We start from the raw sequence: 27,962 nt of genomic DNA, 5'->3' as shown, positions 1-27,962 counted from the left end.
CTTGTTTGAGGAAGTCGCAAGCAGGATTGTGTCAGACTAAGAAGTCTCAAGGCAGGTGAGTTTTGAGTAGTAGGAATTTGCCTGGAGAGCAAGACCTGGAAGTAAGGAAAAGCCTACGGACAAGGAAGTATGCGATGGCCCACTGACCCAGAGCCTCTGCGCTGTTCTGTAAGTGAGGTCAGCAAGGGGGAACTGGAACAGATGGTCTTTAGGTTAGGCAGAGGAGGTGGGAGTCTCCGGCTTGAGCAGCCGAATTGAGAAGATGCTCCATTTAGACTATTGTATCTTTCACATCCGTAACCTGTGTGTATATTTTTACTGACTTGGAGGACCGTGACAGGGCCAAAGTTAGCTAAGTGTTTCAAAGGAAGAGGTAAAGATCACGTGTCATCTTCTCGATCCCCTTCGCAGGCACCCGAGGCCCAAAGAGGGCTTGAAAAGCGGACCCGAAAGGAAACACAGAACTCGTGCAGCCTCAGAGGACGGATTCCCGTTCAGCAGCGCCTTTCTGGCGCGTTAGGTTTCAGCCGCTAGAAGTGCTCGGAATTAACTGTGCGGAGTGCGGGGCGGGGGTGACGCGGGTTTACTCACATCACCGCGCTGTGCTTCGAAGGTGTGTGTGCGCTACGCTTGGAGAGTTACTCTAGGGACAGGAGTCGTTTTCCGAAACCCCAAACGCCGTGGTCCGCGCGGCTGCTCTAGCCTGGTGCCGGGAGTCGTGAGCCAGGCCTGGCCCGGGGCGAGGTTCCCACGGCAACCGCAAGCCGCTCCCGGCGTCTCCCGAGTGACGAGGCGCGAACCAAGACCCGGAGCCCGGATTTCTGGAGCCGAGCCACGGAGCGAGGCGGGCGAGAGATCGCGGCTGGCCAAGTGAGGAGGGGAGCCACGTAGCCTTTCGTCCTTGCGCGGGCATCCAGCAAACTCCACTCCCACTCATCCCAGCCTCAGTGTCCATCAGCTGTGGCTGGATATCCTCCTGGGGATTCCTTCCCTGCTTTCAAGGTGGGGAGAGAGAGAGCTACCTATCCCAGTATCGCTGGGTGAAGTGGGCAAAGCCAGGCCCTGTCCCCGGTGGCTGACATTCAGGCGGAGAACTGTGCAGACAAGTGGAAGACAGGCCACAGGCACCTACTCTGGTTTGAGGACTAGCCCAGTTAGTAACCTGCTGTGTGGTCTTGAAGTCCCCACTCCTCTCCAAGTCTTGGAGATGGAACATTACCACCAATGTCTCAGAGTAGCTCTCACCAAGTGTGTGAAATAGTTACCAAGTTTAAAAGAAGCTGTCAAACTGCGAAGTGCCTTGCACATGCCAAGGGCCATCTCTGGCTCTCTTCTGGTCCTGTCCCTCACTCCAGCCCCAAGGGCAGTCTTTGTGACAGCCAGCTGCACCAGGAAGCTTGGTTTCAGAATCTTCCATGCCTAGAGGTTTCAAGCCTGCAGGTGAGTCCACCCCTACTTTTTTCTCCCCATGGACAGAGCCCAGGACAATTCTAGGATCTAAGACTCTGTGTGACCGAAGTATAGAGGGATTCACAGAGTTAGAGCCTTCCACCTACACACCCACTGTCCCTCAACTCTGTGACTAAACAGATCAAACTGCTCCCTCATGGAGGCTGTCTGAAGCCCAGGACCTGCCCCTGGACAGAGCCCATTTGGTTCTGAATACCCTTGAAGAGTCATGTGTTTGGCTTGTGTTTGGATGGTTGCATCGTGTGTGTGTGTGTGTGTGTGTGTGTGTGTGTGTGTGTGTGTGTGTTGCATGGGTGTGTGTCTGTCTGGCATGGCAGGCCTTCGAGTGTGTGCACTTTGGATGGATGTGTGAGTCTGTGTATGTGAACGTGTATATTGTGTGGTGTGTCATGTAGTATGTGATGCTCTTTCCTGGCGTGTGTGTTTACTGGGCATCTATGTGTGTCTTTCTGGTGTGGATGCATATCTAGATAGGCCTGTGTGGGCTGCGTTCACGGTATGCAGGAGGGGGTGTAGGTAGCTGCTGGGACCCTGGGTGATGTGTGTATAGGAGCCACATGGGTGTGCTGAGGGTCTTGGAAGTAGAAGATTCTTCTCTCCTTTGCTGCTCACCTGGCGACCTTCTTCCCCAGCTAAGGGCTGTGCTGAGACCACTGGGCAGGCAAAGGCCAGCTCCTGTTCCCTTCACAGACCTGTAGCTCCTCAGGTCTGTGGCTGCATGTACCACCAGAGGCTAGGTTGGATGGGTGAGCCTGGGGCCAGGGCTCATGTGACACCCCTCATTGCCTGGCCTCCTCCCCTCCCCACAGCAGGAGCAGCAGCAGGAAAGGTTGGCGGAGGGGGGCTATTTTGGGAGCATCTCCTTAGCAACAGCTGCCACTGCCGTCTGTGGCGGTTTTTCTATAGGTGCTAAAATATTCCACCCTGGTGACTGAGCGCTGGGCGGAGTGTGAGGATGGGGATTGAGGGTGGAGAGACCCCTACAATCTTCCACCCCAAGGGCTGTTACCCTGGCATGGATGCTGGCTTTCTGGACCCCCAGTGGCCTGTTTTCCACTCTGGACTTCTCCTCTTGGAGGTGTCAGGACTGTGGAGCTTTGAGGCAGGCCAGCTGTGTCCTGATCTGATTTCTTATCTAAACAGCTGGGTGGCCTCAGTTTGCCTCATCTGTGGAATAGGCTGGCTGGACTCTCAGAAACTTTCTAAGCCAAAACAACCACCAACAAAAAAATCTCCTGTGGACCCAGTGACAATGGCCATTTCTAAGAATTATTTATTTTATGTATAGGAGTACACTGTAGCTGCCTTCAGAAGAAGGTATTAGATCCCATTACAGATGGTTGTGAACCACCATGTGGTGTCTGGGAAGTGAACTCAGGACCTCTGGAAGAGCAGTCAGTGCTCTTAACTGCTAAGCCATCTCTCCAGCCCCTAATAACTGCCATTTCTAAGTGCACTCCTAACCCCAGCTCTCCCTGGCCCTTACTCTTTCCAGCTCTCCAGGAGGCCTGAGCAGCTTCCTGGAGGAGGCGGGGTAGTGAGCGAGATCTCTGCCAACCTGGGGTGACCCTTCTTTAGAACTGGGTTCTAAAGGTAGGTGTTGACTGAGTTCCAGTCCTGGCTTCTGGATGTTTCCTCCAACTGAGCTAAGGCAAACAAGCAAGGTCTCTGGACCTCGGTCTTTCTCAGTACCCAGGGACTGAAGAGAGTTAAAGCCTCTGCTTCACAAAGTTTGGGGTCAGATGGAAGACAAAATAGGGGTCTGTGGTACAATGACTGGACAGACAGACTTCAGTGTAACATTTGTCTCTCTGAGCAGTTGTCTCTGGCGATTGAAGCTATGCATTCAACACAATCCTGTGCCCCAGTCTCCCCACTGGCACAGTAGTACCTGAAGCATGGAGTTCTTGTATGGCTGTGTGTGATTCTGAAGGCCTGGGACAGTGCTGAGCTGATGGGGTGAGCCTGTGGAGTCTTAGATTCCTGCTCCATCCCACCCACCCCACCAAAACATGTCAAGGCATGTTTCTGTATTGGGTGGAGGCTAGTCCGCTTGCCTTCCCAGGCTAGAGAAGCCTGTCTTGTTACACATGAGGCCTCTGAAGTTGGTCCAGAGAAGATATGTAACTTACCAAAGGGTCACACAGGTTCTAACCCCCAAGCTACATTCTCCTCCTCCAGGACCCCTTACACACACACACACACACACACACACACACACACACTGCTAGGCTTCCTATCTCCCATATCAAATAGGGCATAAGCTCCTGGACCATGACACGGCCTGTGGCATGGCGAGATCTTCCTGGAGCCTTCAGTCATTCTCAAAACAAAATGTTCGAAGTGGGGATGTCTCTTATTCCCCTTGCTTTACCCAGGGAGAAACCAAGACCCAGTGTGAAGAGAATACCCAGCCAGGGTTGCTTGTGTGATGATTTGTTAGTGGAAGAAGGACTCTATTTCCTGGTGTCCCTAGACCTCTCCTGGCTTGGAACTGCTCTTTTGTCTCTCCTCACCCAGCTCCTGTCCAGCTGCCTTCCAGGGACCCAGCAGTCACTCCACAGGGCAGCCCAAGCCCAGCAAGGTGGTCCCATCCCTCCCTCAGACTTTTGCCTAGTGACCTGTAGAGAGACAAGTAGCCTGCAGGAGCAGCTGTGCTGGTTCTAACCGGTCCTTGGTTCTGCATGCCCCTTCATCTTTCTGCTCCTTCTCCTGCACTCACCACTCCCAGGGAAGCCCCTGGACCTGGAGGGGGGCAACCAAAGATCACTTGCTATCCCTCAATCCTGCCAATTTCAGTCCACACAGAGGTGCAGGAGATACCAGGCATCCTTCAACTGCTAAGTGAACACTTACTGTGCTGGAGGGCGGGGATCTGTGCACACACACCAGGGAGCATCAGTCCTGGCTGTCTGCCTGAGGGCACAGCAGGGTAAGAGGAACAGACACTGCTCGAGGAAGGTCCAAAGTGCTATGGAAGGCACCCATGGAAGAGCAGTGAGTGCCTACTGCCACCACCCACCTGCCTTCAGCGGCCTGTGCACAGGGTGACGTTAGCGCTCACAGTTTGTGGGAAGTTAAACAGAACCTCACTCAAGGTCGTGCTGTTTCTAAGTCCTTTTGAAGCCAGGTTGGTCTGATTTCTAAACTCTTTAAATAAGAACCATACTTATGCATAACCAGAGGGCTGGGAATAGGTGGACCCTGGGCGCAGGCCAGTTAGACGAATAGGTGCTGGGCTTAGAGAACAGCGAGAAGGCTCTGACTGCAAGGAAAGACCAAGGGCATCTCAGGCAGTGGAGAACAGAGCGTGCAGGCAGAGAGAGGTGTGAAGGCATCTGGTACGTTCTGGAATCCGTGGGAATCGGAGGACATGTGTGAATATACGGTGTGCGGGAGCCTGACAGCGAACCGTACTGAGGAGTCGAGACAGATCCTTTGGCAAAGGGGAGAACCCACAGAAAGACGGTTGTGTGGTCTTGTCCTGGAAGGTCTGCTTGGCACAGGAAGCCAAAGAGATTGGAGACTCAATCAGTTCTCCATAAGCTTGTACGCCTCCCCATCCCCCTTCCCCCCCCCCCCCCCCCAGCTCAGATCTTTTTCCTCTGTGATCTGGGCCTAGTCCTCCATGGCCAGACTCCAGCAGGTTCAAATGCTGTCTGCTTGCAAGTCTTCTAGACTTCTATGGCCACAGAGGAGCATTTCCTCTCCCGCTTTCTTAGAAGACTAGAGCACGGCGACAAATGCTCAGCAAAGTGGCTGGCTCTGCAGGAACTGGGAGGAGCTTCCAGAGGGAGCTTCCAGAGGCCAACCTGAGCTCTCTGGGAGGTGGTTGGGGAAGGGGGGGGAGGTCTGCACCTTCTCAAGATGCTGGCGAGATGCCTCCATAGTTAGGAGGTTTGCTGCTCTGGCAGAGGACCCAAGTTCAGTTCCCAGCGCCCACATGTCAGTTCATAGCTGCCTATAATTCTAGTTCCAGGGGATCTTTGACAACTTCTGGCTCGCACAGGAACTTACACAAATGTAATATACACGCGGGCACAGAGGCATCTGTACACGCATGGTGCACATACACGCGCACACACACAGGCACCTGCACACATATACATAAATAAAAAAGAAAAGACACATTAATAAGGCGAAGAGAAAACAAGGACTAGAGGTTTTTTTTGTTTTGTTTTGTTTTTTTTAACTTCCACTCCCCTGGGTGACCTTTTGCGAACTTATGGACTTCTGTGAGTCCTCAGTTTCTCCTCTGTGAACGGAAGCCTACTGACCAGGTGACTATTAGGTTCCTTCCAAAAGAACGACCTCTGTATCCTGAAGTGGGGGTGTTTAGGGCCCTTAGCTGCTAGCGCTTGGGGAGAGAATGCAGACCGCCCAGGAGAGGGTCCAGGCTACCGGACCCCCACAGGACCGGTTCCCACCTACCCTCCTCTGGGCTGGGAGAACCCTCCCCACCTGTCCCCGGGGGCCTCGCAAACCCCGGATCGGATTCTCGGAACGGATCCTCCGGGAGGAGCGCGGCGGGGCGAGGAGGAAAACCCGGGCAGGATCCACGCGAGAACCGGACTGCGCAGCCCCCCGGACCCCTGCCCGAGTCGCGGGTCCCCGGCGCGAGTAGACTGCTCGTGTGGATCAGACGCACCGGGAGGGCCGGGGTGGGGTCCGCCCGGGGCTGGCAGCCGGGGCGCGCGGCCTCCGCAGCGGGGCGCGGGTCACGTGTGAGGAGGGGCGAAAGTCTCCGAAGCGGGGCGCGTGCTGCGAGTTGGGAGTTCTCGGCGCGCCGCGGGCGGCGGGAGCTCGGGCTCCCGGGCGAGCCGGGGACGCGGCGGGGACCGGGTCCCAGACGGAGGGGGCGGCGGCGGGAGTGGGAGGGACGGCGACAGAGAAGGACACAGCCGGCCGAGGAGGCGGCGCGGGGCGAGGCTGAGCCGGGGCAGGGGCCGGAGCGCAGCGACCAGGTGCCACAGCCCGGCGGGAGGAGAAGCGGCGCCGAGACTCAGCGGCGGGGATCGTGTGGCAGGCGCGAGGTGACCACAGAGCCAGGAGACCCCAGAACCGAACAGCGAGAGGGTCGCGGGGCTGTGGGTAACAGCGGGCGGCGGGGCGCCCTGGGCCCCTGGACTCTACGACCCGAGCCCCGGCATCATGATGCTGCCACCCGGGCGGCGCCCAGCTCTTGACGCGGGGCAACGCTGAAAGTTACGCAGGGAGCGGCGCAGGACGGCGCGGAGACCCCGAGACCCACTGAGGCCGCCTGGGTCAACGGCGACATCGCGGGCAGGCGGCACCTGCTCCCCGAGCCCGGCGCCCCGGACGCCGCCCGCCGAACTGCGCCGGGGGATGTAGCAGCCACTCGCCGCCCAGACCCTCCTCGGACCTTGCGCCCCGGGGTAAGCTCGGGCTCGCCCATCGCGAGCGCTCTTCGTCCGTCCGTTCCAATGTCTGTGTAGTTGAGGGAGTTGTTTGTCCTGCCGCTCTGGCCATACTTGTCCTGCACTCATCTATCTGACCCGGTTCCTGAAGGGTCCCTGTGTGGTCCTATGACTTCCCCCGAGCTGGCGCGCTCCGTTTATTTGGCTATCGGAGCGTCGCCTGTGGGTTGCGGCTGGCAATAGAAGGGAGATGGATGACAGAGATTTGACCTCCTGCCCTGGCGATGGCCCTTCTCTGCCCCCGCCCACCTCCATGTCAGGAGCTGCAAGGCAGGTAACTTGAAGCAAGGTGGGAAGGGGGCGTCCCTGCTTCCCACCACCCACCTGCAGTCTCTGTGAATGGTTCTGAGTATGACAGAAATCTCCTTCTGCTGTGTTAAGCACCTGCCTTGTGCCAGATAACCCCAGGGTAGCTGAGCCTGGTAGTAGCTGAAGTAATGAGGTAACAGTAAATGAAACATTTCAGGGATCATAGTGGTGGGAACTGAGGCTGTAGAGAGGGGGAGAAGGATGCTTTTCTTTTGCAAAAAGGAAACAGCAAAGAGTCACACCGTGAGCTTTCTAAGCAGGGTGAACTTCACCACCACCTGCAGAATGTCCACTAACCAGGGTCAGCCTGGTACCGCCCCTCCACACACACAAACTATGCAAGAGGACCCGGACATCAGGGCAGGGAGAGGTAGCCCAGTGAAGCAGGCAGCAGTGCCCTCTAGCCTCCAGGCAGGGTGGCCAGGCTGCTCTGACAGGGCCTCAAGAGTAGGAGAACACCAAGTAGTAGATTGAAGGACCTGGGCACGGGAGGAAGTGTCTAGCCCTGGACAGAGAGGGGCTGGACCCTGGGATTCAATATTCACTCCACCTCCACTCCCTTCCAGCCCTGCACCTTCCAGGACTGCTAGGTGCCCAAGAGCCATGCATAGCCTTGACTTGGCTTCTGACAAGGGGAAGCAAATGGAGAAACAGGACAGTTGGGGCAAGTGGGGCAGGAGGATGGAGCCTGGAACATTCTGCTCTGCCCTCCTATGGAAGAAGGGTCTCTTTCTGGAGTTCTCCATACTGGGCACCAAGATTAATACATTCCTTAGTCCAGGCTTCAGAAATGAGTCCAGCTAGCTGAGAAACTAGCACCCTGGGCAAGTTATGCTCTCCGAGCCTCTGCCAACACATCTGTGGAATGGGGACAACAGACCTGCCCCACTGACCTCCAATGCAGAGCCCCTGAGCTCTGTGAGCAGAAGACTCTTGGTAGGCTGGAGAGAGGGGTGGGCAGATGGGAGTAAGGACTCAGTTTACTTTGAGGGAAAATAAGTAGCTACCAATGGCAAGAATATGGCTGGAAATACAGACTGACAATAATGGAGGTATCTAGGCATAAGTGGGGGGACCTGGGACTTGGGCAGTGTACCTAATGTTATCCTTAGAGAAACATCTTCCTGGGGGAAAAATAGAGGTGACGAGCCAGACAGAAATGTCTATGGGCTTCAGCTGTGGTGACCTTGGGCAGTTAGCTTGACTTCTCTGAGTCACAGTTTGTACAAGTGGAGAATGGGACTTCATGTCGATGTCACTGGCTTGCAGACAGTGTCAGGGCTCTGGGAAGAGCTTGCAGAGCCAAGACATGCAGGTTCTCCAGAGACATTTGTGGATTGGAGGACAAAGTCACTCTAGGATGCTGTGGGAAGATTTTGGGGTTTAAGATGAGAGGGAGGGGGAGGAGGAACTGTGTGGGCTTACACAGGGCGGGCTGGTTCTTAATGTGGATCTGGGGGAGGCGGGGGCGAGTGCTGAGGGGGGTGTGAGGAGGAGGGGGCCCCACAGCGGGGACCACTGAGTCACGAGGACATGTAAGCGACATGACAACCAGCAACGTGGTAACCAGGAAACAAGCAATGGGAATGGAGCTGGAGCAGTGTGTCGTGGTGGGGGAGGGCGGACTGGCAGCACCCAGGCTTGGAGGGTCCGTGGTGGGTTAGTCTGGACGGCCTGCAGGGGGTGCAGGCCAGACAGGCTGGTAAGAATGGAGGCGTAAGAAGTGACAGAGGAGGCACCCAGGGATTGTGCCGGGCAGGGGGCTTCTCTGGTCCCTCCCCAGGCTCCTCTTTTCCTCCACATCCCCACTCTTCATGCCTCTCCCCCTAGGATGCCAAATTTGGCTCACGCAATCTGTCGTCTCTCTTCTGAGATTGGCACGGGAATGGAAGCCGAGTGCATTACATCAGCGCCTGATCCCCCTGCACTGGGGGAGGGAGGGAAGGACCAAGGACCGACCAACCAACCGGGCCAGGCTGGGAGTGGAAGGGCAGCAGCCAGACTTTAACTTTCTCCTGTTTGCTCTTTTTACCCTAATCTTAGATGTAGGTGGAGTTTGGGGAAGGCCATGCCCAGCCTAGAGGTGGAACCAGGACTCCAACCTTGGGGAGGTCCCATGACTGGGGCAGGAAGTCAGGCCCTGTTGCTGTCTCCCTGGCGAGTTGAGACCAGAGAGTTCTTAGGACTTGGTGTGTCATTGCCTGGCCATGTGACCTTGGGCAGATCCCCTTGTGTATAGTGAACATCTGTATAGTGGACGTTGGCCACTTTGTAGTACTGGTGATTCCCCAGAGTGGAGCCACTTTGGATGGATCCTGTGACCTTGAACAGCTGCTTGCTTCCCTCCTTATGCCTCCATCTCCTCACCTGTGAAGTGGGTATGTTCAAGGTCACTACCTGGACCCTGAATGTGAGTTGTGTTGAGAGGGCAGGGCTCTGGCTTCAAAGCTACTGATAAGTACGAGTCCTGTGGCCTTCCACATGATAGCCAGAGATGGGAGGCAGGCCAGCCTGGCCTTCATGGGAACAGGTAGTGTGAGAGGATGGTTTCACGCACGCAGAGGGTTTTTGCACCATTGATCTGATGCGGTCATGGTCTAAGGAAGAAGTGGGTCCTGGGGTCACAGAGGTGGCCTAGGGGGAGAGGAAGCAGAGCTCTGGCTCCGGGTTCTCAGACCCCTCTTGGAAGCAGGCAGGCAAGAGATTTCTTCTTACTTTGGCCAGGCAGAACAGAAGCCCTGAGGGGCTAGCTCTGGCATCACCTCCACGTTCTCCTGCATCCCTACCCATCACCACCACCAATGACTTTCCTCTTATTCATTACTCGGTCTCCTTGGTGGGATTCCTTTAGAACTCACTCACAAACTAACCTTAGGCCATCCCTATGGGGGACAAGCTGAATTCAGGGTCAGGCTAAAACGTTACGGTCCAATCTAGAATATTCCATTCTAGAATATTCCTCTCTCTGGCTGAGTTTTAGGTAGGAGATGGTTTAGTTGCCCCCAACAACATGACACCCCCTCAGGGATCCTCTGGGGGAAGAACTTATTTTTATAGTCTCGAAGACAGGCTTAGTGACAAGGACTGAGCTGGCCAAGTTACCCAGAGTCAGACAGATAGCTGGCCTGTTATTCCGGGAGGCTAAGATGGGAACCCAAGGTTTGGTGAGAGAGTGAGTACCCTTCTGCTAGGGCCGATAAGACTCCTGCCTGGTGACTATCAGAAGTGATTGTGAATGACATCTCCCTCCTCCACCTTGGGAAGCCTCGGGTCTTTGATATTTCCCAAAGATGTGCTAGAAGGCCACGGGTACCACTCATCCGCTGCCCGCCTGCCTGGCCAGGTATGAGGCTACAGGCTTCAGCAAATTCTTTATCCTCATTGTGGCCCTCCATTGATGATATATTGTCCTCATACTACAGATGGAGAAGTTGTAGCCCAGAGAGACAGTGCTACCTGTCCAAGGTCACACAGCAAGCAAGTATGGAGGGACGGGGTTTGGGTTTAGACTGATCTGATTCCCCGGGGGCTGTCTCTAGGGCTTCCCCAGAAAGAGTAGAAAATATTCCTCCCCTGGGCTGGGGTTTGGCAAGAGATGGTCTAGTCGCCCCCACAGCCTGACACCCCCTCAGGGATCCCTGGGGGCTCCGTTCTGGAGACAGACATAGTCATCATGAACCACTGGGAAGAGCTCATTTTATAGACGGGAAGACTGAGCTGGCCCAAGGTGACCAGGGCACCAACATTCCGCTGGGCATTGTGTAGCCCGGCACGCTGTCCCCTGCACCAGTGGGTGCAGGAAAAAGCCCTTAGGTGGATGCTGCCACAACATGGGAATCTGGACTCAGAATATTGAGATGCTGATGGCTCCTTGCTGGGACTTCCAGAAGAGTCAGATTCTGCCATTCCGCGTGGAGCAGAGAAAGCAGGCATGGCAGGTCCTGTTTATAGTCTCTGTGCCTTGCCCCTAGATCACCTGCAGATATCAGCAGCACGGCCTGATGAGGTTTGGGGCTGTGGAATGAGAAACCTGAGTGACAAGAGACTGGCTAGGAGACAACAACCTCCTAGTTGTAGTTCTGTGTGATCTTAGGTCAGTGAATTGCCCTCTCTGAGTTTGATCTACCCAGTGAGATGATAAAGTTATGGAAAGAAAAATATCTTTGCCCCCGAGTAACTGCCACTGGACTATGTCATCTCTAAGTGTTCCTCCATCCTTGTGGGGACCCCGGGCCCTGGAATGGGCAGTCAGGAACCCTGGGTGCTGGCAGAACCGACCGACTCAGCCCTCCTTGGGGTGTGGGGGATCTCCACGCTCAGCCCTTCTTCTCTTTTTCATCTTTGTTTTCCTGCTCCCTCTTCCCTGGCGACGTGGGCTGATCGCTGCTCAAACTTTTAATTCACATGGTAATTGTAATAATAACATGGGCCGAGGCCCCTCTGCCTGTGACATTGCAGCTGGCGGAGCTGAGCTATGAATAGAACCTGAGTCACACACGCACGCGCGCTCCTGCAGGCGCGCACTCTGCTCTTGGGTGGTGGGTGGGGTGAGGCATGGGGGCAGGGGGCTCTGGATCCTGACTCCCTACTTCTAAAGGCCTATGCAACAACTGTTCCCCACAGACCACCCTCTGGTTCTGGAGTGAACCTGTGAGGCGTAGGGCATGGTTGCTTGTCATTCACATAAGGGGAAACTGAGGCTCTGTGAGAGAGCATGGAGTGTGTGGGACTGGATGTGTGAGTCTGGGCTATTTCTGAAGCCACAGTTCTGTTTCAGGACACACAGGCCTGGGGAAATAGGGGGCTCTGGGTCTGGGCTGCTGCCCCTGCATGTTTCTCACCCCAGTCCTTTCCTAACCACCTGGCACCTGCATGCACCAGGTGCACACGAGAGCCTTGCCTGGGGTGATGGTGCTGTTGTTTGGTGACAGGGAGATTGAATGTAGCAGAGAGTGACCTCAAACTTCTGATCCTCCTGCCTCCACTTCCTGAGGGCTAAGATTACCGGTGGGAGCCACCACGTCTGGCTTATACAGTGCCATGATCTGCTCCGTCCACAGTGGACAGTCATTACTAACTGAACTGCAGCTCCAGCCCTTACAGTTGTCTTGAGGGAATGAGCCAGAGGTGCTAGACTTCCTAGTAGTCTAAGTCAGTGCCCCCCACTGGCCCATGAGCAAAACACTCCTGTTCTCCTGTGAGAAAGCTGAAGTTTGGTAATAAGAGTTTGCCCCAGATGCCACAATATATCCTCCAGACCTACATATGTGCCAGCCCCAGAAGCCCCAGACCCCTCTCTTATTTGGTCCCCTGCTGCCAACCTGATACTGCTCCCCCAGCACTGTGTCTCTCTCTATGCCCTTCCCCCAGGCCTCTCTTCTCTTTTCTGTGGCTGTCTGGTTGCTCCTTAGCCAGACCGTGGCCCCAGCAGGCAGGGTGAAGTGTCCCTGAGAAGACACACTATCAGGAGAAAGGTGAACTTCTGTATTCCCCATCCCAGTAAGAGCCATGCTGGGAGAGGTGGCGTCGTCATGGCGACCTACCACTAAGAGCATGGGTTGAAGCTGCCTGGGGGAGCCTGTGGGGCCTCCAGCTGGGCAGGCATGAACTGGGGCGTGCAGCCGCAGGTGGGCTGAAGAGAAATGTCACCTCAGCCTTTGCCCTGTCTCCTATATCTTGCTTTTTCTTCCAGCAACTCGCCTGGGACAAGTGGCCTAGGGATCATTTACCTGGTGTCAGGAAGCATTTGACAAGAAGGTGGCAGAGTTGGAACAGATCTGGTCTTGAGGGCCTCTTGGGCCCCGACACCTGCCCCTCTTTCAGGTGACTGTATCTTTGAGGACCAGGGGAAGGGAGATGCTACTCTCCTGGGCAAGTCCACAAATGTGAGACAAGGGAAGAAACAGAGCCTGTCACAGTGGTTAGGAGGAAGGCTCAGCCACTCATGACCTTTTGTGACTTTCACCAGGCCACTGTCACTCTGAGGGGGCTTCTGAGCTCTGTGAAGCAAGGGCTTCTAGTGGGGACATGGGGACAGTGAGGTGAGTCGAGCTTTTCCTGTGCAGCCTTCTCTGTCACTGCTGCAGTGATGGGAGGGGCCAGGTGTCCTGTGGGGCTGGGGTCCTGCCATCTCAAGGAGGTAGCAGAGTTAGCCCAGGCTTCCTCATCTGGCCTCTTCCCAGCCCACAGTGTGATTCGTTTCTGCTCCGTCCATGTTGAAATGTCATTAGTCTGGGAACAGACAGGATGGGGGTCCGTGGGGCACAGACAGAAACTATTCCCTTCAGATAACTTGTCTCTAGTTGTTGGTGTCTGCTCCCCCATCCCTGCCGAGCACTTCCCTTGCACCCCAGATCTCTCTTCTTGTCCTTAGACCCTCTGCAGCAGGGTGAGACATTGAGTGGGCACCTGGCCATGCAGCTGCAGATCAAGACTACCTGACCTTGGAGAAGTCCTAGCTGGGCGCCAGGGCCACCCCCCTGGACACCAGGCAGTCATTGAACAGGAGAGAAGAGGGTACAGCTAGGGCAGAGAGGCCAAGGTCACATCTCAGGGCTGTCCTGGGTCCCCAAGTCCTTAGATGAACCCCTCAACCAGCTGAGCCTCACTCCTTACAGTCAAGCAGGCTGCCCGTCCCAGGAGGTCTGTGAGAAAACACTGAGTGGCACCTACTGAGGGACAGTGAGGGACTGCAGAGAGTTTTGGCACAGGGCAAAGGACAGACCCAGAACCCAAAGGAACATATCATGGGGACTGCAGTGTGACATTCACTCAAGTATTCACATGGCCTCCAATGAGGTCCTATGTCTTTGCCTCCCAGAGCCCATGGCATGCCTGTAGGTGTTTGCTTGTTTAGGTAGAATAGTGGTCGAATCCCAGGCCACAAACATGGTACCTGCATCCTTACACCCCCCCCCCCCCATCCCCTTCTATATGTTTTCTTTGACCACCTGTTTTGAGACAGGGTATCACTAAGGTACCTAGACTGCCTTAAACTCTGCAGTTCCTGTTGACCTTGAACTTGTGCTCTCTCTGCCTCCACCTCTTCAGTCGATGTGATAACAGGCCCAGGCCACCAGGCTTGGCTTTGAGGGAAATCCTACTCCCAATTTCTGCTTGTTCTCAGCCCTCATGGCCCTTCAGAGCAGGGCTTTTCAAGTCATACAAGAGGAGATCTGGGTGTGGTGGCTCAAACCTGTAATCCCAACCTTTTGATGGGGTAAGGCAGGATTGCTACAAGTTTAAGGCCAGCGTGGGCAATGTGGTGAGTTCTGGGCCAGTCTGGGCTACAGAGTGATACTAATAACCAAGTCACAGGAAGGGCTTGGCCTGAACAACACTAAAATATAAGGCATGTGTGAGGAGAAGAAGTGTTTTAGGATGTCACTGGTGTGTGTGTGTGTGTGTGTGTGTGTGTGTGTTTGCGTGTGTGTGTGTGTGTGTTTGCGTGTGTGTGTTGCTTTTACTCTGTTGCTTTTATGTTGCTTTTACTCTGGGTCTTGTTTGGAGCTGAAAAGTCAATGCCCTGGGTAGAGATCTTGGAGACAGCACTGTTAGAAGCTCCTATGTATTTATGGCTTTCTTTTTTCTCAGACCCTCTCGGCTCCAAGTGCCCAGACCTCTAGGAAACTGCTGCTCTGGCTTGGAGCATCTCCCCCTCCTATGCCTGACCATCCACTAAACCTGGGTCCCCAGACCCCTGGAACCAGCTGTCCCCAAGGCCTCAGTCCTACCAGAGCTGTTCAAGCTCTGTCTTGGCCAGCTTCTTCTGCATTCTAGAACGCATCATACAGCTTTACAGGGACCCTTTCTTAAGCTCCTGACCGTGTAGACTCTTTGGCTCTTGTTTTGGCACAAGACACTTCACAAGATCTGACTGAGCAGGCCTGCTCAGAGTGCATGTGCGTTTCTTTTCTTTTCTTTCTTTCTTTCTTTTTTGTTTTTTTTTTTTTTTTTTTTTTTTGGTTTTTCGAGACAGGGTTTCTCTGTGTAGTCCTGGCTATCCTGGAACTCACTCTGTAGACCAGGCTGGCCTCGAACTCAGAAATCCACTTGCCTCTGTCTCCCAAGTGCTGGGATTAAAGGCGTGCACCACCACCGCCCGGCGTGTTTTTCTTTTTGAAACATGGTCTCACTGTGTAGCTCTGGCTGTCCTGAACTCACTTAGATCCACCTGCCTCTGCTTCCCGAGTACTAGGATTAAAGGTGAGCATCACCATGCCCAGCTCAGAACTAACTGCTTCTCCCACAGCACATAGTAGATACTCAAAATATCATACTCACAGCACACCCTCCTGGGCACCACTGCAGGCAGGAGGCAGGTGCTGAGCCAGCTCAGGATGCTATTAGGTGGTAAATGAATGGATGGATGGATGGATGGATGGATGGATGGATGGATGGATGGATGGGTGGATGGGTGGATGGATGGGTGGGTGGACTGTTGAATGAATGGTTGGATGGATGGATGGGTGAGTGGGTTGGCTGGAGCTGGTGGGAGCTGGTCTGAATCTGTGAATCCGCACTTGGCAGACAGGTAAATGTTCTCTTAGCCACAGTCCCTTGGCTATTGCTGAATAATATCGGGATGTGACCACAGTCCCTCACCCTCTGGGGTCCCTGTCTGCTGTGCCCTCTCCCCTAGTCCCTGTCTCACTTCCCAAACCATTGTTCTTCAAGTTTCTCCCTGGAGCACAGGATCCTGGGGCTGGGCTGCCTGTCAGTCACCCCTCTTTGCCCCAGGACATCCAGGACAGGGTTCTGTGGAGGCCTGAGACTTGAGCTGTCCTGTCCCCTATCTCCTCTGTTCCCAGCTACTGTGCCGTGTCCTGTGATACAATGGCACAGAAGGTCCTCCTTGTCTGTGCTTGGGGCCACCTCTGCTCCCTCATTACAGCATCAAAAATAGCTTGTCACATCCCGTGACATCGCCCTGCTCAGGCCCTTTACGGGAATTATGACAAGCTGCACAGATCTCATGTCCTTGTCCCTTGTCAGTCGTATGTGAAGCGTTTACTGCCATGCCAGGCTGCGGGACTCAGGGTGAACAGTCAAGAGCCCTGCATGGATGGACCAATGACGGAAGGTCCACACGGGCTGAAGGAAGAGGACATGGTGGCAAAGTACAGGGCATCTTTCAGCCTAAAGCCTCAGTCAAAACTCCAGTGGGAGGGGGCTGGGAGCTAAAGGCCCACAGAATTTCACTGAGAAGGGTACCAACAGCCAGGGCAAAGTTCCCAAGGCAGGCTGACTTGATATGTTGGGCAGGACAGGGAGAAAGACCATGTGGCTGTGTGACAAGGGTTGGGTAGGGAACTAGGGCAAAGTCAATGCGAGGGTACAATCTAACTTGGACCCAGAGTTCACCTTTGGGAATGTGGGGAGCCCCGGAGTTATGGCAAGGCAATGATAGGAATCCTTGGCTGGGAAGGCCAGGAGAAGGTCATGGGTTGCGCTCGAAGCTGTGGGGACATGGGATAGAGCATCCAGCATCCTGTTCCCATGGACCTGATCCTCAGCTTCCCGTGAGATAAGAATAGGACCACAGCATGGCCATAGTGTTTAGTGAATATATCTCTCCTTGCCCTGAGGTTCTGGGGTTGAAGGAGGTGCAGGGCTTAGACCTGAGCCGCCCTGGAAGGGCTCACAGACTGAGCAGGAAAAGTCAGGAGGTAACGAACATCTCTTAGCCATCTAGCAGAGCATGTCTGCTCTGAGGGGAATGTGGCTGCTGGTATTTTAAGGCTCAGGACTGGATGAGATCACGGGGGGGGGGGGGGGGGGGGGGGGTTTGCTGAGGATCCAAGGAGGGAGGCCAGTGATGGAGGGAGGGTGATGCTGGTGACGGGTGGCTGAGCCCATGCTCCCAGGGTGTGTGGCTGACAGCAGTGTCAGGAGGCAGGGCAACCTGAGAGGGGCTCTCAGGTCTGGAGGAGTCAGGAGTAAGTTGGGAACTGATCACAGAATCCCTCGGAGCAGCCTTCGGGGGCAGTGGGGAGACTGGGAGGGAGGCCCATGCATGCCCCTCAAGGAGGGTTTTTGTGGACTTGAGAGATGGATCGATCGGTGGGTAAAGGACTTGCTATGCAAGCATGAGGACCTGAGTTCAGATCCCCAGACCCCGTGTAAAATGAAAGGTATGGCAGGGTGCTGGGAAGCCCAGCATAGGGGCAGGTGGGGGAGTCAGAAACAAGCAGACTTGGGACCTTTTGGCTGCCAAGTCAGTCAAAATAGCAAGCTCCAGGTTCCATCAGATACTCTGTGGGGAGAGAGAGAGAGAGAGAGAGAGAGAGAGAGAGAGAGAGAGAGAGAGGTGGGGAGGGTTGAAGAAGAGAGCCAATGGTGATCTCTAGCCTCCCTGGGCTACATATACTCACAGAAGTCACAAGAGCAAGGGTGTGCACTCACTCACATGTGCACACTGGCATACACATGCACACATGTACACATACCCCAGAATGGCTGCATCTTAAAATTTACATCCTCTGGCCTCTGCACTTTACAGTTTATACCCCTTACCCTCCTCTGGTTGGCTTTGTAGTGTGCCTGTACATCAGGTATTATTCCTTATTTCGTAGCTGTGAGTTGGGATTTAAGGCATGTCTCCCAGGGCCCCACAGCCCCTAGGGGACATGTTCTTCCACCATCTGAGATCAAACTATTTGTCGAGGACCTTAGGAGTGCTGTGACCCCTCTCTGACAAACACACACCTACCCAGTGCTAGTTTTAAAACTCACGGGTGTTTTCCATAGGTGATACACTCATATGATTCTAAAATTAAAAGACAAACGAAAGAAACAGTGAGTATCCTCCACTGTCCTCCGTCCCCAGCCACCTGCTTCCCCTCCCTCGAAGCAGTGGTGTCACGGGTTTTCCTGGGTCTGCATCCAGACGAGCCGGGAGAAGCAGCAAGTATGCGTAGCTATAAACTCCTCTCCATTTTCACATGAGGTAGCGACTCTAGACGCCGCTCACCACTGCTACCCTATTCCACTTAAAAATACATCTCGCAGACCCACAAGGCTCCAGAAAGAGCTGCCTCCTTGGCTTCTGTGGCTGCGTGGTGCTGCTCATGGATGGGCAGCTGGGCTGCTTCCAGGCTGTGCTTCAACAAGGAGGCTGCCTGCCTCCAGCTCCCCACGTGCCCGTGTGACTGTGATGGTCTCCGGCTGTGAGATGGCTCAGCCATCATCACATCAGGGTCCTGGTGCCCTCTGGCTGGGCAGAACCTGCTAGAGTGAGGGAGGAGGTGGGAGGAGGCACTATCCCTACCCCTCCTCTTTTACCTTTTTTTTTTTTTTTTTTTTTTTGAGGGTTTCACTGCAGTATGTATCCCTGGCTGCTGGCTGGCCTGGTATGTTCTATGTAGATCAGGCTGGCCTTTCAACTCCTACAGCCTCTGCGTCCCTTGTGCTGGGATTAAAAGCATACGGCATTACTGCTAGCTTTTGTTTTTACTTTTTTGAGACAGTTTCATGTAGCCCAGGCTGGTCTGGGATGCTGTATGTGGCCCAGGCTGGCATGAAATTCACTCTAGAGCCAAAAATGACTTTGAAGTCTTGCTCCTTCTGCCTCTACCTCCCCCATGCTGAGACTGCAGTCCTGTGCTGGACTGGACCTTCTTCCGTAGGTGGTACCTGTTGGAGCAGCTTGTACACTGAGGGGACAGCATCAGGGATACCCCCAATCCACAGCCTCAGCTCTGGGGTTGTGGGCTCTTGTTTGCTGAGATACAGGGGCAGAGCAGTAATAGTGTGGGTGGGTGCTCAAGCGGACCCAGGTGGAGGCAGGGACAGGCAGAGCTGAGCTTTTTTTTTTTTTTTTAGTTTTTCGAGACAGGGTTTCTCTGTGTAGCCCTGGCTGTCCTGGAACTCACTCTGTAGACCAGGCTGGCCTCGAACTCAGAAATCCGCCTGCCTCTACCTTCCAAGTGCTGGGATTAAAGGTGTGTGCCACCACTGCCTGGCCCAGAGCTGGGCTCTTTACATCATCTTTGGTCCTATTTTCTCTCTCCCGCCTCACCTTCTGCATCCTAAGAGGAGCTCAGTGGGTGAGTGGGTCAGGGGGTCACTGGGCCTGAGCTCCCCTCACGAGGTGGTGGGTGGGTCTGAGAGCTTCGCTGCCCTCTGTCCATTCACACCTAACCACATGGTCATCCAGGGGTTCTGGAGCCTGGCAGCTGATGACTGTTGGACAGTTCTGCAGGGATACCTGTTGGGTCTCCGGCCATCTCTAGCCCAACAGGACCCACGCCCACACGCAAGCCACAGTTCTGCACAGTTTCATTTGCAGGGCCCAAGGTCACCTACTCCGTTACCTGGTTACCCACCACCAAACCCTGTGGACTTTGTCCAGAGTGCTCCCAGCCCCCTCCTCCTCTCCAGCTCCAGATACTCCTGGCATCGACTGCTTCCTATGCTACCTCCAGAGCAGACCCGAAGGCTCCTCTCAGGAGCCTCAGACCTCAAAGGTGGGAACGACCAGGGATGTTAGGGATGCCTGAGTTCAGGCCAGACTGTAACTCACTACATAGCCCAGGTTAGTCTTAGACCGGTTGCAAACCTCTCTTTTCCTTGTCTTTTGTACTTCTAAGACAGGAACAATGCTGGTACCTTCTCTGAGGTCATCACAAGGCTGAGAGGAATCGATCTGCACAAAGTACTCAGAGTGGCTCCTGCTCAGAGTGAATGCAGGATGATTGCTAGCTCAGTGTGGATCCTGCAACATGATAGTGCTGGGGGGGGGTCGGGGGGGGGAGCGGCAGTGTGCAGAGACTCCAGGGTCTGGAGGAAGGCAGCAAGGCTTGCTCTGTGTGCTGTGCATTTTGGTGACGTCAGGGCCGCCCTGCATATACAAATGTGTTGGCTTGCTCCTTTTGCCAGTGGAGATGCTGAGGCTGAGGTTCCAGCGAACCTTCCAGAGCCTGCCTGGCCGAGTCCAGTGTGTGTGATTTGCTTCTGGGACCACTTGCTCTCACCCACTTGCTCTCACGGCAGTGGATGACACCCCGTGTGAGACATAGTCTGGCTCTGGGCGGGTCCTGAATTTTGTGTCTGAGGTTCCTCCTTGGATCCCAGAACAGAAGTGTTCTGTCCCCGAGTGATACACAGGCAGATGTGTGGCTTACCTTGTGCAGGCATGGGCTCTGTGCCATGCTGTTAATTCTTACAGTCTTACACAGTGAGATCCAGAATTAGCTTTACCTACAGATGAGGTATGCCGAGTCCAGAGAGGTGAAGTCTGGCCTGACATCACACAGAAAGTGATCTGGAAGGACTGGAGAGAGAAGTCAGTCAGTTATGTGTTTCACCTTGCAAGTGTGAGGGATTCGAGTTTGAACTCGAATCAAATTCTGGGTGTGGTGGTGGGTGCTTGTGATCTCGGTGCTGGGGATGTGGAATCGGGAAGTTCACTGATCAGACCAGACTCCTTGTCAATCCCCAGGCCAGTAAGAGACCCTAGGACAGTGGTCTCAGGTTGTCCTCTGGCCTCCCACGCACTATGTCTACATAGAATAAAATGTTGGGTGTTATCATTGGGAGGGGAAGATGGAGGTGACGGAGTCAGATTACCCATGTCAGAGGAACAGGGTAGGGACCTGCAGAGGGCCATATCCCTGCTTCTCCATGTTTCTTCTTTTGAGACAGAGTCTCACTGTATAGCTCTGGCTGGCTTGGAACTCTCTGTATAGTTCAGGCTGGCCTTCAACTCATAGAGATCCACTTGCCTCTGCCTCCACAGTGCTGAGATTAAAAGTGTGTGCTACCATACCTTCTTTGAGGAGTGGACCGGAAAGACCTACCCACTTACCCTCAAGCAAGACCAAGGCTGGGATGCCTCAAAGCTGGAGCATAGGGCACTCTGTACTCCCAAAGGTTGGGATCTGCATTGCTGGTACGAATTCCTCACTTCCCCAGGGAAAGCTGCTCACTTTCTAAAGGCAGGACCCTACACCTGCTGCCTTCTGAGGTTCAGGGGTCAACAGCAGGAGTCTGCGTTGTCTTATCCAGCTTGCACATGTCCCCTCTCTCCAGGGAGTTGCCGAAGATTCCTATGCAGACAGCAGTGAGTGAGCCTGCCCAGAGCACCGGTGTGGTAGACTTACCCCAGAGTTTGTCTCCCAGTTCTCTTCCGAGTCACTGTATCTTAGAGACCATGGAGCAGTCGGCCACTCTGGAGTTTTATCTGAAGGACCCTGCGGGGCCCCTCCTACAGTTGGATTTGTTCCCAGTGTAGCAGTTCTCCAAGGCATGCCGAGGTCAGAGGTCCTGCTGAGGTCAGAGGTTCTGCCTAAGAGTGCAGGTATGGAAGTGAAGGCGCAAAGGAGAAGTCTTAGGGCTGACACTCAAGCATAAGGATGCAATGAACAGCTCATTTTCATAGTTATGGGTGCTACCGGGGGCGGGACCGCAAGAGTGAAGGGGCACAGAGAAGATGGGGCTGGCCTGAGGGGCAGTTAGGCCAGTGAGAGATGGAGAGGGAAGGAAGGAACTAGATCCCAGAGGAACCAGGCTGAATGAGCTTCACAGAAGATAAAGGAGGCCAGGGGCCAGGAAGGGCGGGGACAAGAGTGATCTGGGATCCAGAGGACTCACACCTAAGTGGCAGCCTATCCTACCTTGCCACTTCTGCTATTGCAAACCCCAGGCTCACCCCCCACCCCAGCTCTGCAGCCTACAGCTCCCCAGATGGGAAACAGCAGCCGGAACCCTTTTGTATTTCAGTAGCTGCTTAATAAATACATGTTAGCTGAACAAAGACACCAGCTATACCTCGGTGAGATAGGCAGGCCAGGGCTGCTGTGGAGTCTGTCTTCCAGAGCGTTCCGTCTCTCAAACACTCCAGACAGGGCCCTGAGCCTGAGGTGGGAGACTGCCAGTGAGTGCCGCGCCCCCCCCCCCAATGTTGTCTCTCCAACAGCAGTGACCTAGAAGATTCATAATAGGATAAATAGCCCTGGCAGACTGGCTGTCCCAGAGCATGGCTTCCACTGCTCTCCCATCTGCTATTGGGGCTGACAAGGCCAAGGAAGGTTCCCAGGGAGCTAACCTACAGCATCGGGTCACTCACTCACTCTGTCGTGGGTAGCCAGGTGTGTGTGTGGGGGTGAGTGGCTAGAAATGGTTGTCCTCACGGCCTGTGGGGTTCCTGAAGAATCGCTGGCACTAGACAGGGTGCAAGCTGAGTAAGAACAGCGACTCCACCTCCACTGCTCAGCTTGCTGGAGTGAGTGCTCTTGGAGGCTGTGGGAACCATGGGCCACCTTACCTTCTCCTGCTTCTGTTTCCTTTAAGTTCTATGGCCTCAAAAAGCCCAACTGGAGGACAGGTACCCCAGGCTTGGAGGATAACGCAGTAGTGGGAAAGAAAAGGACTTACCTGGGGCTCTTCCCACAGCCAGGCAGAGGGCTCCAGGGTTCAGAGTCCTTTTGTCACACAGCCAGCCCGCATCCTTTAGTGCACACTAGGTGGACAGGATGGAGACCAGTCTGCCTTCCAGAGAGTACGGGCTGGGGTCATGCAGCTGCTTGGACAAGCAGGGTCTACTCAGAGGAGGACTCAGACCTAAGTGGGATGATGTTGTTGATCCCACTGTCATCCATGGTCCTTCTCTTTTGAGCTTTCCCTCCAGCCTCTGTATCTTTTCCCAGAAGACCCATGTGATCAAGGAAACATCTCGGCCATGCCCCAGAGCACTGATCACATGGACACAATTTTCACTGGTGAGATGTGCACTCAGCCCATGCAATGTCAAGTGAGCCTTACATCCCTGCTGAGAAGGCTTGTGGTGGGGATGGCAGCTGCTCATTGGAGCAGGAGGGACTGCACACAGCTACTCCTCGCTGTACCTGAGAGGACAGATCTGGGAAACTTGCTTTCCTAAGCAGGGCTAAGCACAGGATGAGCAAGAGCCTTAAGAGTCATTGTGAGGCAGGCACGGGAGGTGCTCCCTCCGAGGAGGTGCTCCCCCTGAGAGCCTGCTAGAGCCTCAAGAAAAGGCACAGGGGCCTGCAGAACTAGGGGGCAGGTGATGGGAGGTTCTGGGGAGTGTGTGTTGAGCATTGAGGTGAATACCTGATACACAAGTGTTAAGGCTCCTGGCAGAGGCTCCCTCACCTTGGCAGTGCTGAGGGAGGGAACTCCAATAGCCTAGAGCTATGGGGGAGGGGCGTCCCTTGGCTTCTCACCCCAGGATCCCTTGTAAGGGTAGATCCCACAATGAGCCATCTCTGCAGCACAAGTAAGCTGGTCCTACCAGCAGAGAGTCAGGCCTCCTTTGGAGGGAACCTTGGGAGGGAACCTTGGTAGGATCCTCTTTGGACAGCGAGTGGCATTGGGTCATCCAAGACCCAGGTGCCAGGCCCCGTCCTCTGCCTCTCTTGCAGAGGTGCAGATTATGCTTCAGAGCCATCATGATGAGGTTAGTACCCACTTCTTCCTGGCTCCAGGCCCCTTAGGAGAGGAAAAGCCAAAGGCCTGTCTTTCAAAGTATCAGACTGGGTGTGAGCATGCTCGTCAGGGACTGCACACAGCCACCTCACTTGGAGACCCTCAGTGGCCCTGTCTGGGCTTCCTTGGCCTCACCACTAAAGCCAGGATTCTGAACATGGCTACCTTGTGTTCCTTGTCTGTAAGCGTCTCTAGTGTAGATGGAGTTGGAGGCCATGGGAGAAACACAGCAGGGGAACCCCAGCTAGAGGCATTGCAGGCCCAGTATTGCATTCTGGGCCATACCTGAGAAGCCTAATGTTCCAGGTCAGGAAACTAAGGTCCAACCAAGTCACATGGAACTTTGACCCAGGGAGTCCCTTGGGGTGGATTGAGGTGGGAGAGATAAGCAGGGTCGGGTAGGGTGGCCAGGCGTGCGGGCAGGCGGGTGGAGGGAGAGGGAGACTCTGGAGAAAGAGGCAGGGGAAGAGGCTGTTGATACCTAAATTATAGCATTGGCGCGCACCGGTTGCTGCGGCAACCAAGTTGTCCTGAACCAGGGAAGTGTGTGAACATTGCCACAGATGCACAATTAGACCAGGAAGAATAGAACAGAAAATAGAAGCTTCCAGACTTACATAATTCTAGGCCAAGATGTTATCAGGAACCCAGGCCCTGGGGCCCTGGGGCCTCAGGGGGCCTGAAAATGACTGCACCATGTCCTTATACAGACTTCAGCATCAGGGAGCACTGAGGAGAGACTCTGTGAGTCCAGCTGGTGGGCATCCCACGTGGAGGTGACAAGCCTCTACTGGAAGAGCTGGCAACCGTGGTCAGGCCTACCTCTCAAGGTGGGAAGCGGCAGGGTGGTTGGCTTCATCTTGTAGGAATTTTGATCCTCAGTTTGCATATGTGGAAACTGATGCTCTAGGAAGGAAATGGAGTGTTCTGAGGCGGGTAAGAGGCAGGAGCGGCAGCTGCCTCACCTATGGCCAGAGTCTTTACCCGGGAGCTCCCAGAAGGTGATCCTTCCTGAGTCTGGATCCATTTCCTTCCCAGCTGGCCCCTCCTCCCCTGGGCAGCTGCATGTGCCCATGTGCAGAAGAGCTAAGCTCTCTCTTTTTCCATCCTGACTAGCACACTGGATAGATGCTCTGCCAGGCCCCTGGCCTGCTCCCAGCAAGTATGGGGACAGGAAGGGAATCTGAGTGGCACCCTGTCTGGAGACACTCACACTGTTAGCCACAGGGAGCCCTGAGCATCTGCAAAACCAATGCAGACGAGGAACTGAAATGTAAAGAACAGAAAACAAAACAACAACAACAACAACAACAACAAACCTAGGCAGTCAGTGCAGAGGCTAAGCTGGGAGGCAAATGGGACCAAAGCTCTGGGCATGCAGGACACAGAATCACGTTGAGCATCAGAATGGCAGTGTGGCTCAGTGGTAGAGCACTTGCTCAATAGGCCCAAGGCCATGGGTTCCAACCCTGGCACCACCAAAAAATAAAAAGCGGTTGGCAAGATACCTTGGCTAATAAACGTGCTTGCTGTGCATGTCTGACAACCCGAGTTCGAGCCCCAGAAGTCATGATGGAAAGAGAACTGACTTCTGAAAGTTGTTCTCTGTTTTTGACATGCACATCCCATAGAGCAGGTATGCCTGATGATGATGGTGATGGTGATGATGATGATGGTGGTGGTGGTGGTGATGATGATAGTGATGATGGTGATGATGGTGATGATGATGAAATGAAGGGTGATTGCAGTGGTGCATCAGTTTAGTTCCACATTTGGGAGGCAGAGGCAGGCATGTCTCTGGGTTCAAGGCCAGCCTGGTCAACATAATGAGTTCCAGATTAGCAGAGGCAACATGATCGACACCTTGCTTCAAAAACAGAAAATAGAAAAGACACACATATAGAAGCATCCAGAACAGTGGCAAGCTTGAAGGGCCACACTGAACAGGAGTAGGATCTGCCTATTTGTTGGGCAGACCCCGGTCCAGGGGGTTGGATCAGCCTCAGGGACAGGGGCTTAAGCCTGGTCTCCAAAACGACCCTCTGCCACAACCCCTCTGAGAGTCCAAGGACGTCTTGAGGTCTTGTGTAGGCTTTTCTGGTCCTGCGAGTCTGGCGGGTGGTCTCTTTACAGTACCCTCTGGCTCTCCAGCACCTCACGTGTCCCTTGTCCCCCACAGGCCCTGCATCTCCCCAGGTGACCACGACGACGACGACGGCCTCAGGTCATGCACGGACACAGCCGAAACGGGCAGGCCCACGTGCCCAGGCGGAAACGCCGCAACCGCTTCGTCAAGAAGAACGGCCAGTGTAACGTCTACTTCGCCAACCTGAGCAACAAGTCCCAGCGTTACATGGCGGACATCTTCACCACCTGCGTGGACACGCGCTGGCGCTACATGCTCATGATCTTCTCTGCGGCCTTCCTCGTTTCCTGGCTCTTTTTCGGTCTCCTCTTCTGGTGCATTGCCTTCTTCCACGGTGACCTGGAGGCCAGTCCCTCAGTGCCTGCTGCAGGAGGCCCGGGGGGCAACGGCGGGGCAGCCCCGACAGCCCCCAAACCCTGCATCATGCATGTAAACGGCTTTTTGGGAGCTTTCCTGTTCTCAGTGGAGACGCAGACGACCATTGGCTACGGGTTCCGGTGTGTGACAGAGGAGTGCCCGTTGGCGGTCATTGCAGTGGTTGTCCAGTCCATTGTGGGCTGTGTCATTGACTCCTTCATGATTGGCACTATCATGGCCAAGATGGCACGGCCCAAGAAGCGGGCACAGACCCTGCTGTTCAGCCACCACGCTGTCATCTCAGTGCGAGACGGTAAGCTCTGCCTGATGTGGCGCGTGGGGAACCTGCGCAAGAGTCACATCGTGGAGGCCCACGTCCGGGCTCAGCTCATCAAACCGTACATGACCCAGGAGGGTGAGTACCTGCCGCTGGACCAGCGGGACCTCAACGTGGGCTATGACATCGGCCTGGACCGCATCTTCCTGGTCTCACCTATCATCATAGTGCATGAAATCGATGAGGACAGCCCGCTCTACGGCATGGGCAAGGAGGAGCTGGAGTCGGAAGACTTTGAGATTGTGGTCATCCTGGAGGGCATGGTGGAGGCCACAGCTATGACCACACAGGCCCGCAGCTCCTATCTGGCCAGTGAGATCCTGTGGGGTCACCGGTTCGAGCCTGTGGTCTTCGAGGAGAAGAGTCACTACAAAGTGGACTACTCACGATTCCACAAGACCTACGAGGTGGCTGGCACACCTTGCTGCTCAGCCCGGGAGCTGCAGGAGAGCAAGATCACGGTGCTGCCCGCCCCGCCACCCCCTCCCAGTGCCTTCTGCTATGAGAACGAGCTGGCCCTCATGAGCCAGGAGGAAGAAGAGATGGAAGAGGAAGCTGCTGCCGCCGCAGCCGTGGCTGCAGGCCTGGGTCTGGAGGCAGGCTCCAAAGAGGAGGCAGGCATTATTCGCATGCTTGAGTTTGGCAGCCACCTGGACCTGGAGCGCATGCAAGCCGCTACCCTCCCACTGGACAATGTCTCCTACCGCAGGGAGTCTGCCATCTGACCTCCAGGCCCTACCCTCCTCTATTCCCGCAAGAGCCTCTGCCATGGGTGGGACGTCAGGACAAGCCTTCCACTCTTAGGACAGAGTTGACCACGGCTCTGTGGACCTGGAGGAAGGTGGGGGCTTCAAAGACTGGGAGATCCCTTCCTGTTGACTGCAGGGCCTAGGACTGGGAAAGACTCAGGTACTCAGCCCTGATGGCCTGGGCCCCCTGGCATCTCCCCACGGTGGCTCTGGGCCCCCAGATCTTTCACCCTTTTCCCACTGACCCTTCAAGGATGTACCCCTTCTGCTCTCAGGACCTCGGGGAAGGCGGCTGGACTGCTGGGGGGTGGGCATCATGGGGTTCTGGGTGGGCAGGGTGGGTCTGGGGGAGGGGGAAGGGTGTGTTTCTTTTGCATGACTGTGTCTGTGCTCTTGACTCTTTTGTAAATATCTATAAATGGAAGAGAGGGAGACTCGAGTCCTCCTCTGCCCATCTCTCCCTGTGAGACAGAGAGAGGCCGCCACCCCTCTCTGTGCACCCCATCCAGCCTCAGCCTGACTCAGTTGGCTGCTCCTTTGAGACCTTTGAAGCCGGTTCTGTATGGTGTTGAGTTTGGGTACCAAGGGGACTCAGAAGTAGGATGAGGACCCCTCCCTCCTTGCAGTCCCTCCAGTCCCCAGATTGATGATGGCGTTTGTAACTATTTTTAATAAAGCATATGGTCCACTAGAAGTAGGCTGGTAGAGAG

General features: G+C 54.8%; 1 protein-coding gene and 1 long non-coding RNA gene across 6 annotated transcripts; one reads left to right on the top strand and one right to left on the bottom strand.

Moving 5' to 3' along the window:
* Positions 1-26: 26 nt before the first annotated feature.
* Positions 27-27,962, top strand: Kcnj4 (potassium inwardly rectifying channel subfamily J member 4). Of its 2 annotated transcripts, XM_076911631.1 has the most exons (3): positions 27-168; positions 412-1,440; positions 25,843-27,962. In XM_076911631.1, the coding sequence occupies exon 3, from the start codon at positions 25,891-25,893 to the stop codon at positions 27,226-27,228; it is 1,338 nt and encodes a 445-aa protein (XP_076767746.1). In that variant the 5' UTR covers positions 27-168; positions 412-1,440; positions 25,843-25,890; the 3' UTR covers positions 27,229-27,962. The 2 variants fall into 2 exon arrangements, with proteins under 2 accessions (XP_076767746.1, XP_034372845.1); XM_034516954.2 differs by lacking the exons at positions 27-168; positions 412-1,440 and adding an exon at positions 6,332-6,866 and having other exon boundaries at positions 25,843-27,561.
* Positions 9,413-25,846, bottom strand: LOC143434118 (uncharacterized). Of its 4 annotated transcripts, none has more exons than XR_013103373.1 (4): positions 25,172-25,846; positions 21,987-24,569; positions 20,342-21,485; positions 9,413-11,231 (listed from the first exon to the last, which is right to left on the bottom strand). It is a non-coding gene; the product is annotated as an uncharacterized LOC143434118 (long non-coding RNA). The 4 variants fall into 4 exon arrangements; XR_013103374.1 differs by lacking the exon at positions 9,413-11,231 and having other exon boundaries at positions 16,939-20,490; positions 21,320-21,485; XR_013103372.1 differs by lacking the exon at positions 9,413-11,231 and having other exon boundaries at positions 16,939-21,485; positions 21,987-22,073; positions 22,593-24,569.

Source organism: Arvicanthis niloticus, chromosome 13, assembly GCF_011762505.2.
Source record: "Arvicanthis niloticus isolate mArvNil1 chromosome 13, mArvNil1.pat.X, whole genome shotgun sequence".
NCBI lineage: Eukaryota > Metazoa > Chordata > Mammalia > Rodentia > Muridae > Arvicanthis > Arvicanthis niloticus.
The sequence above is the reverse complement of the archived record's forward strand: the minus strand, read 5'-3'. Positions and strand labels throughout refer to the sequence as shown.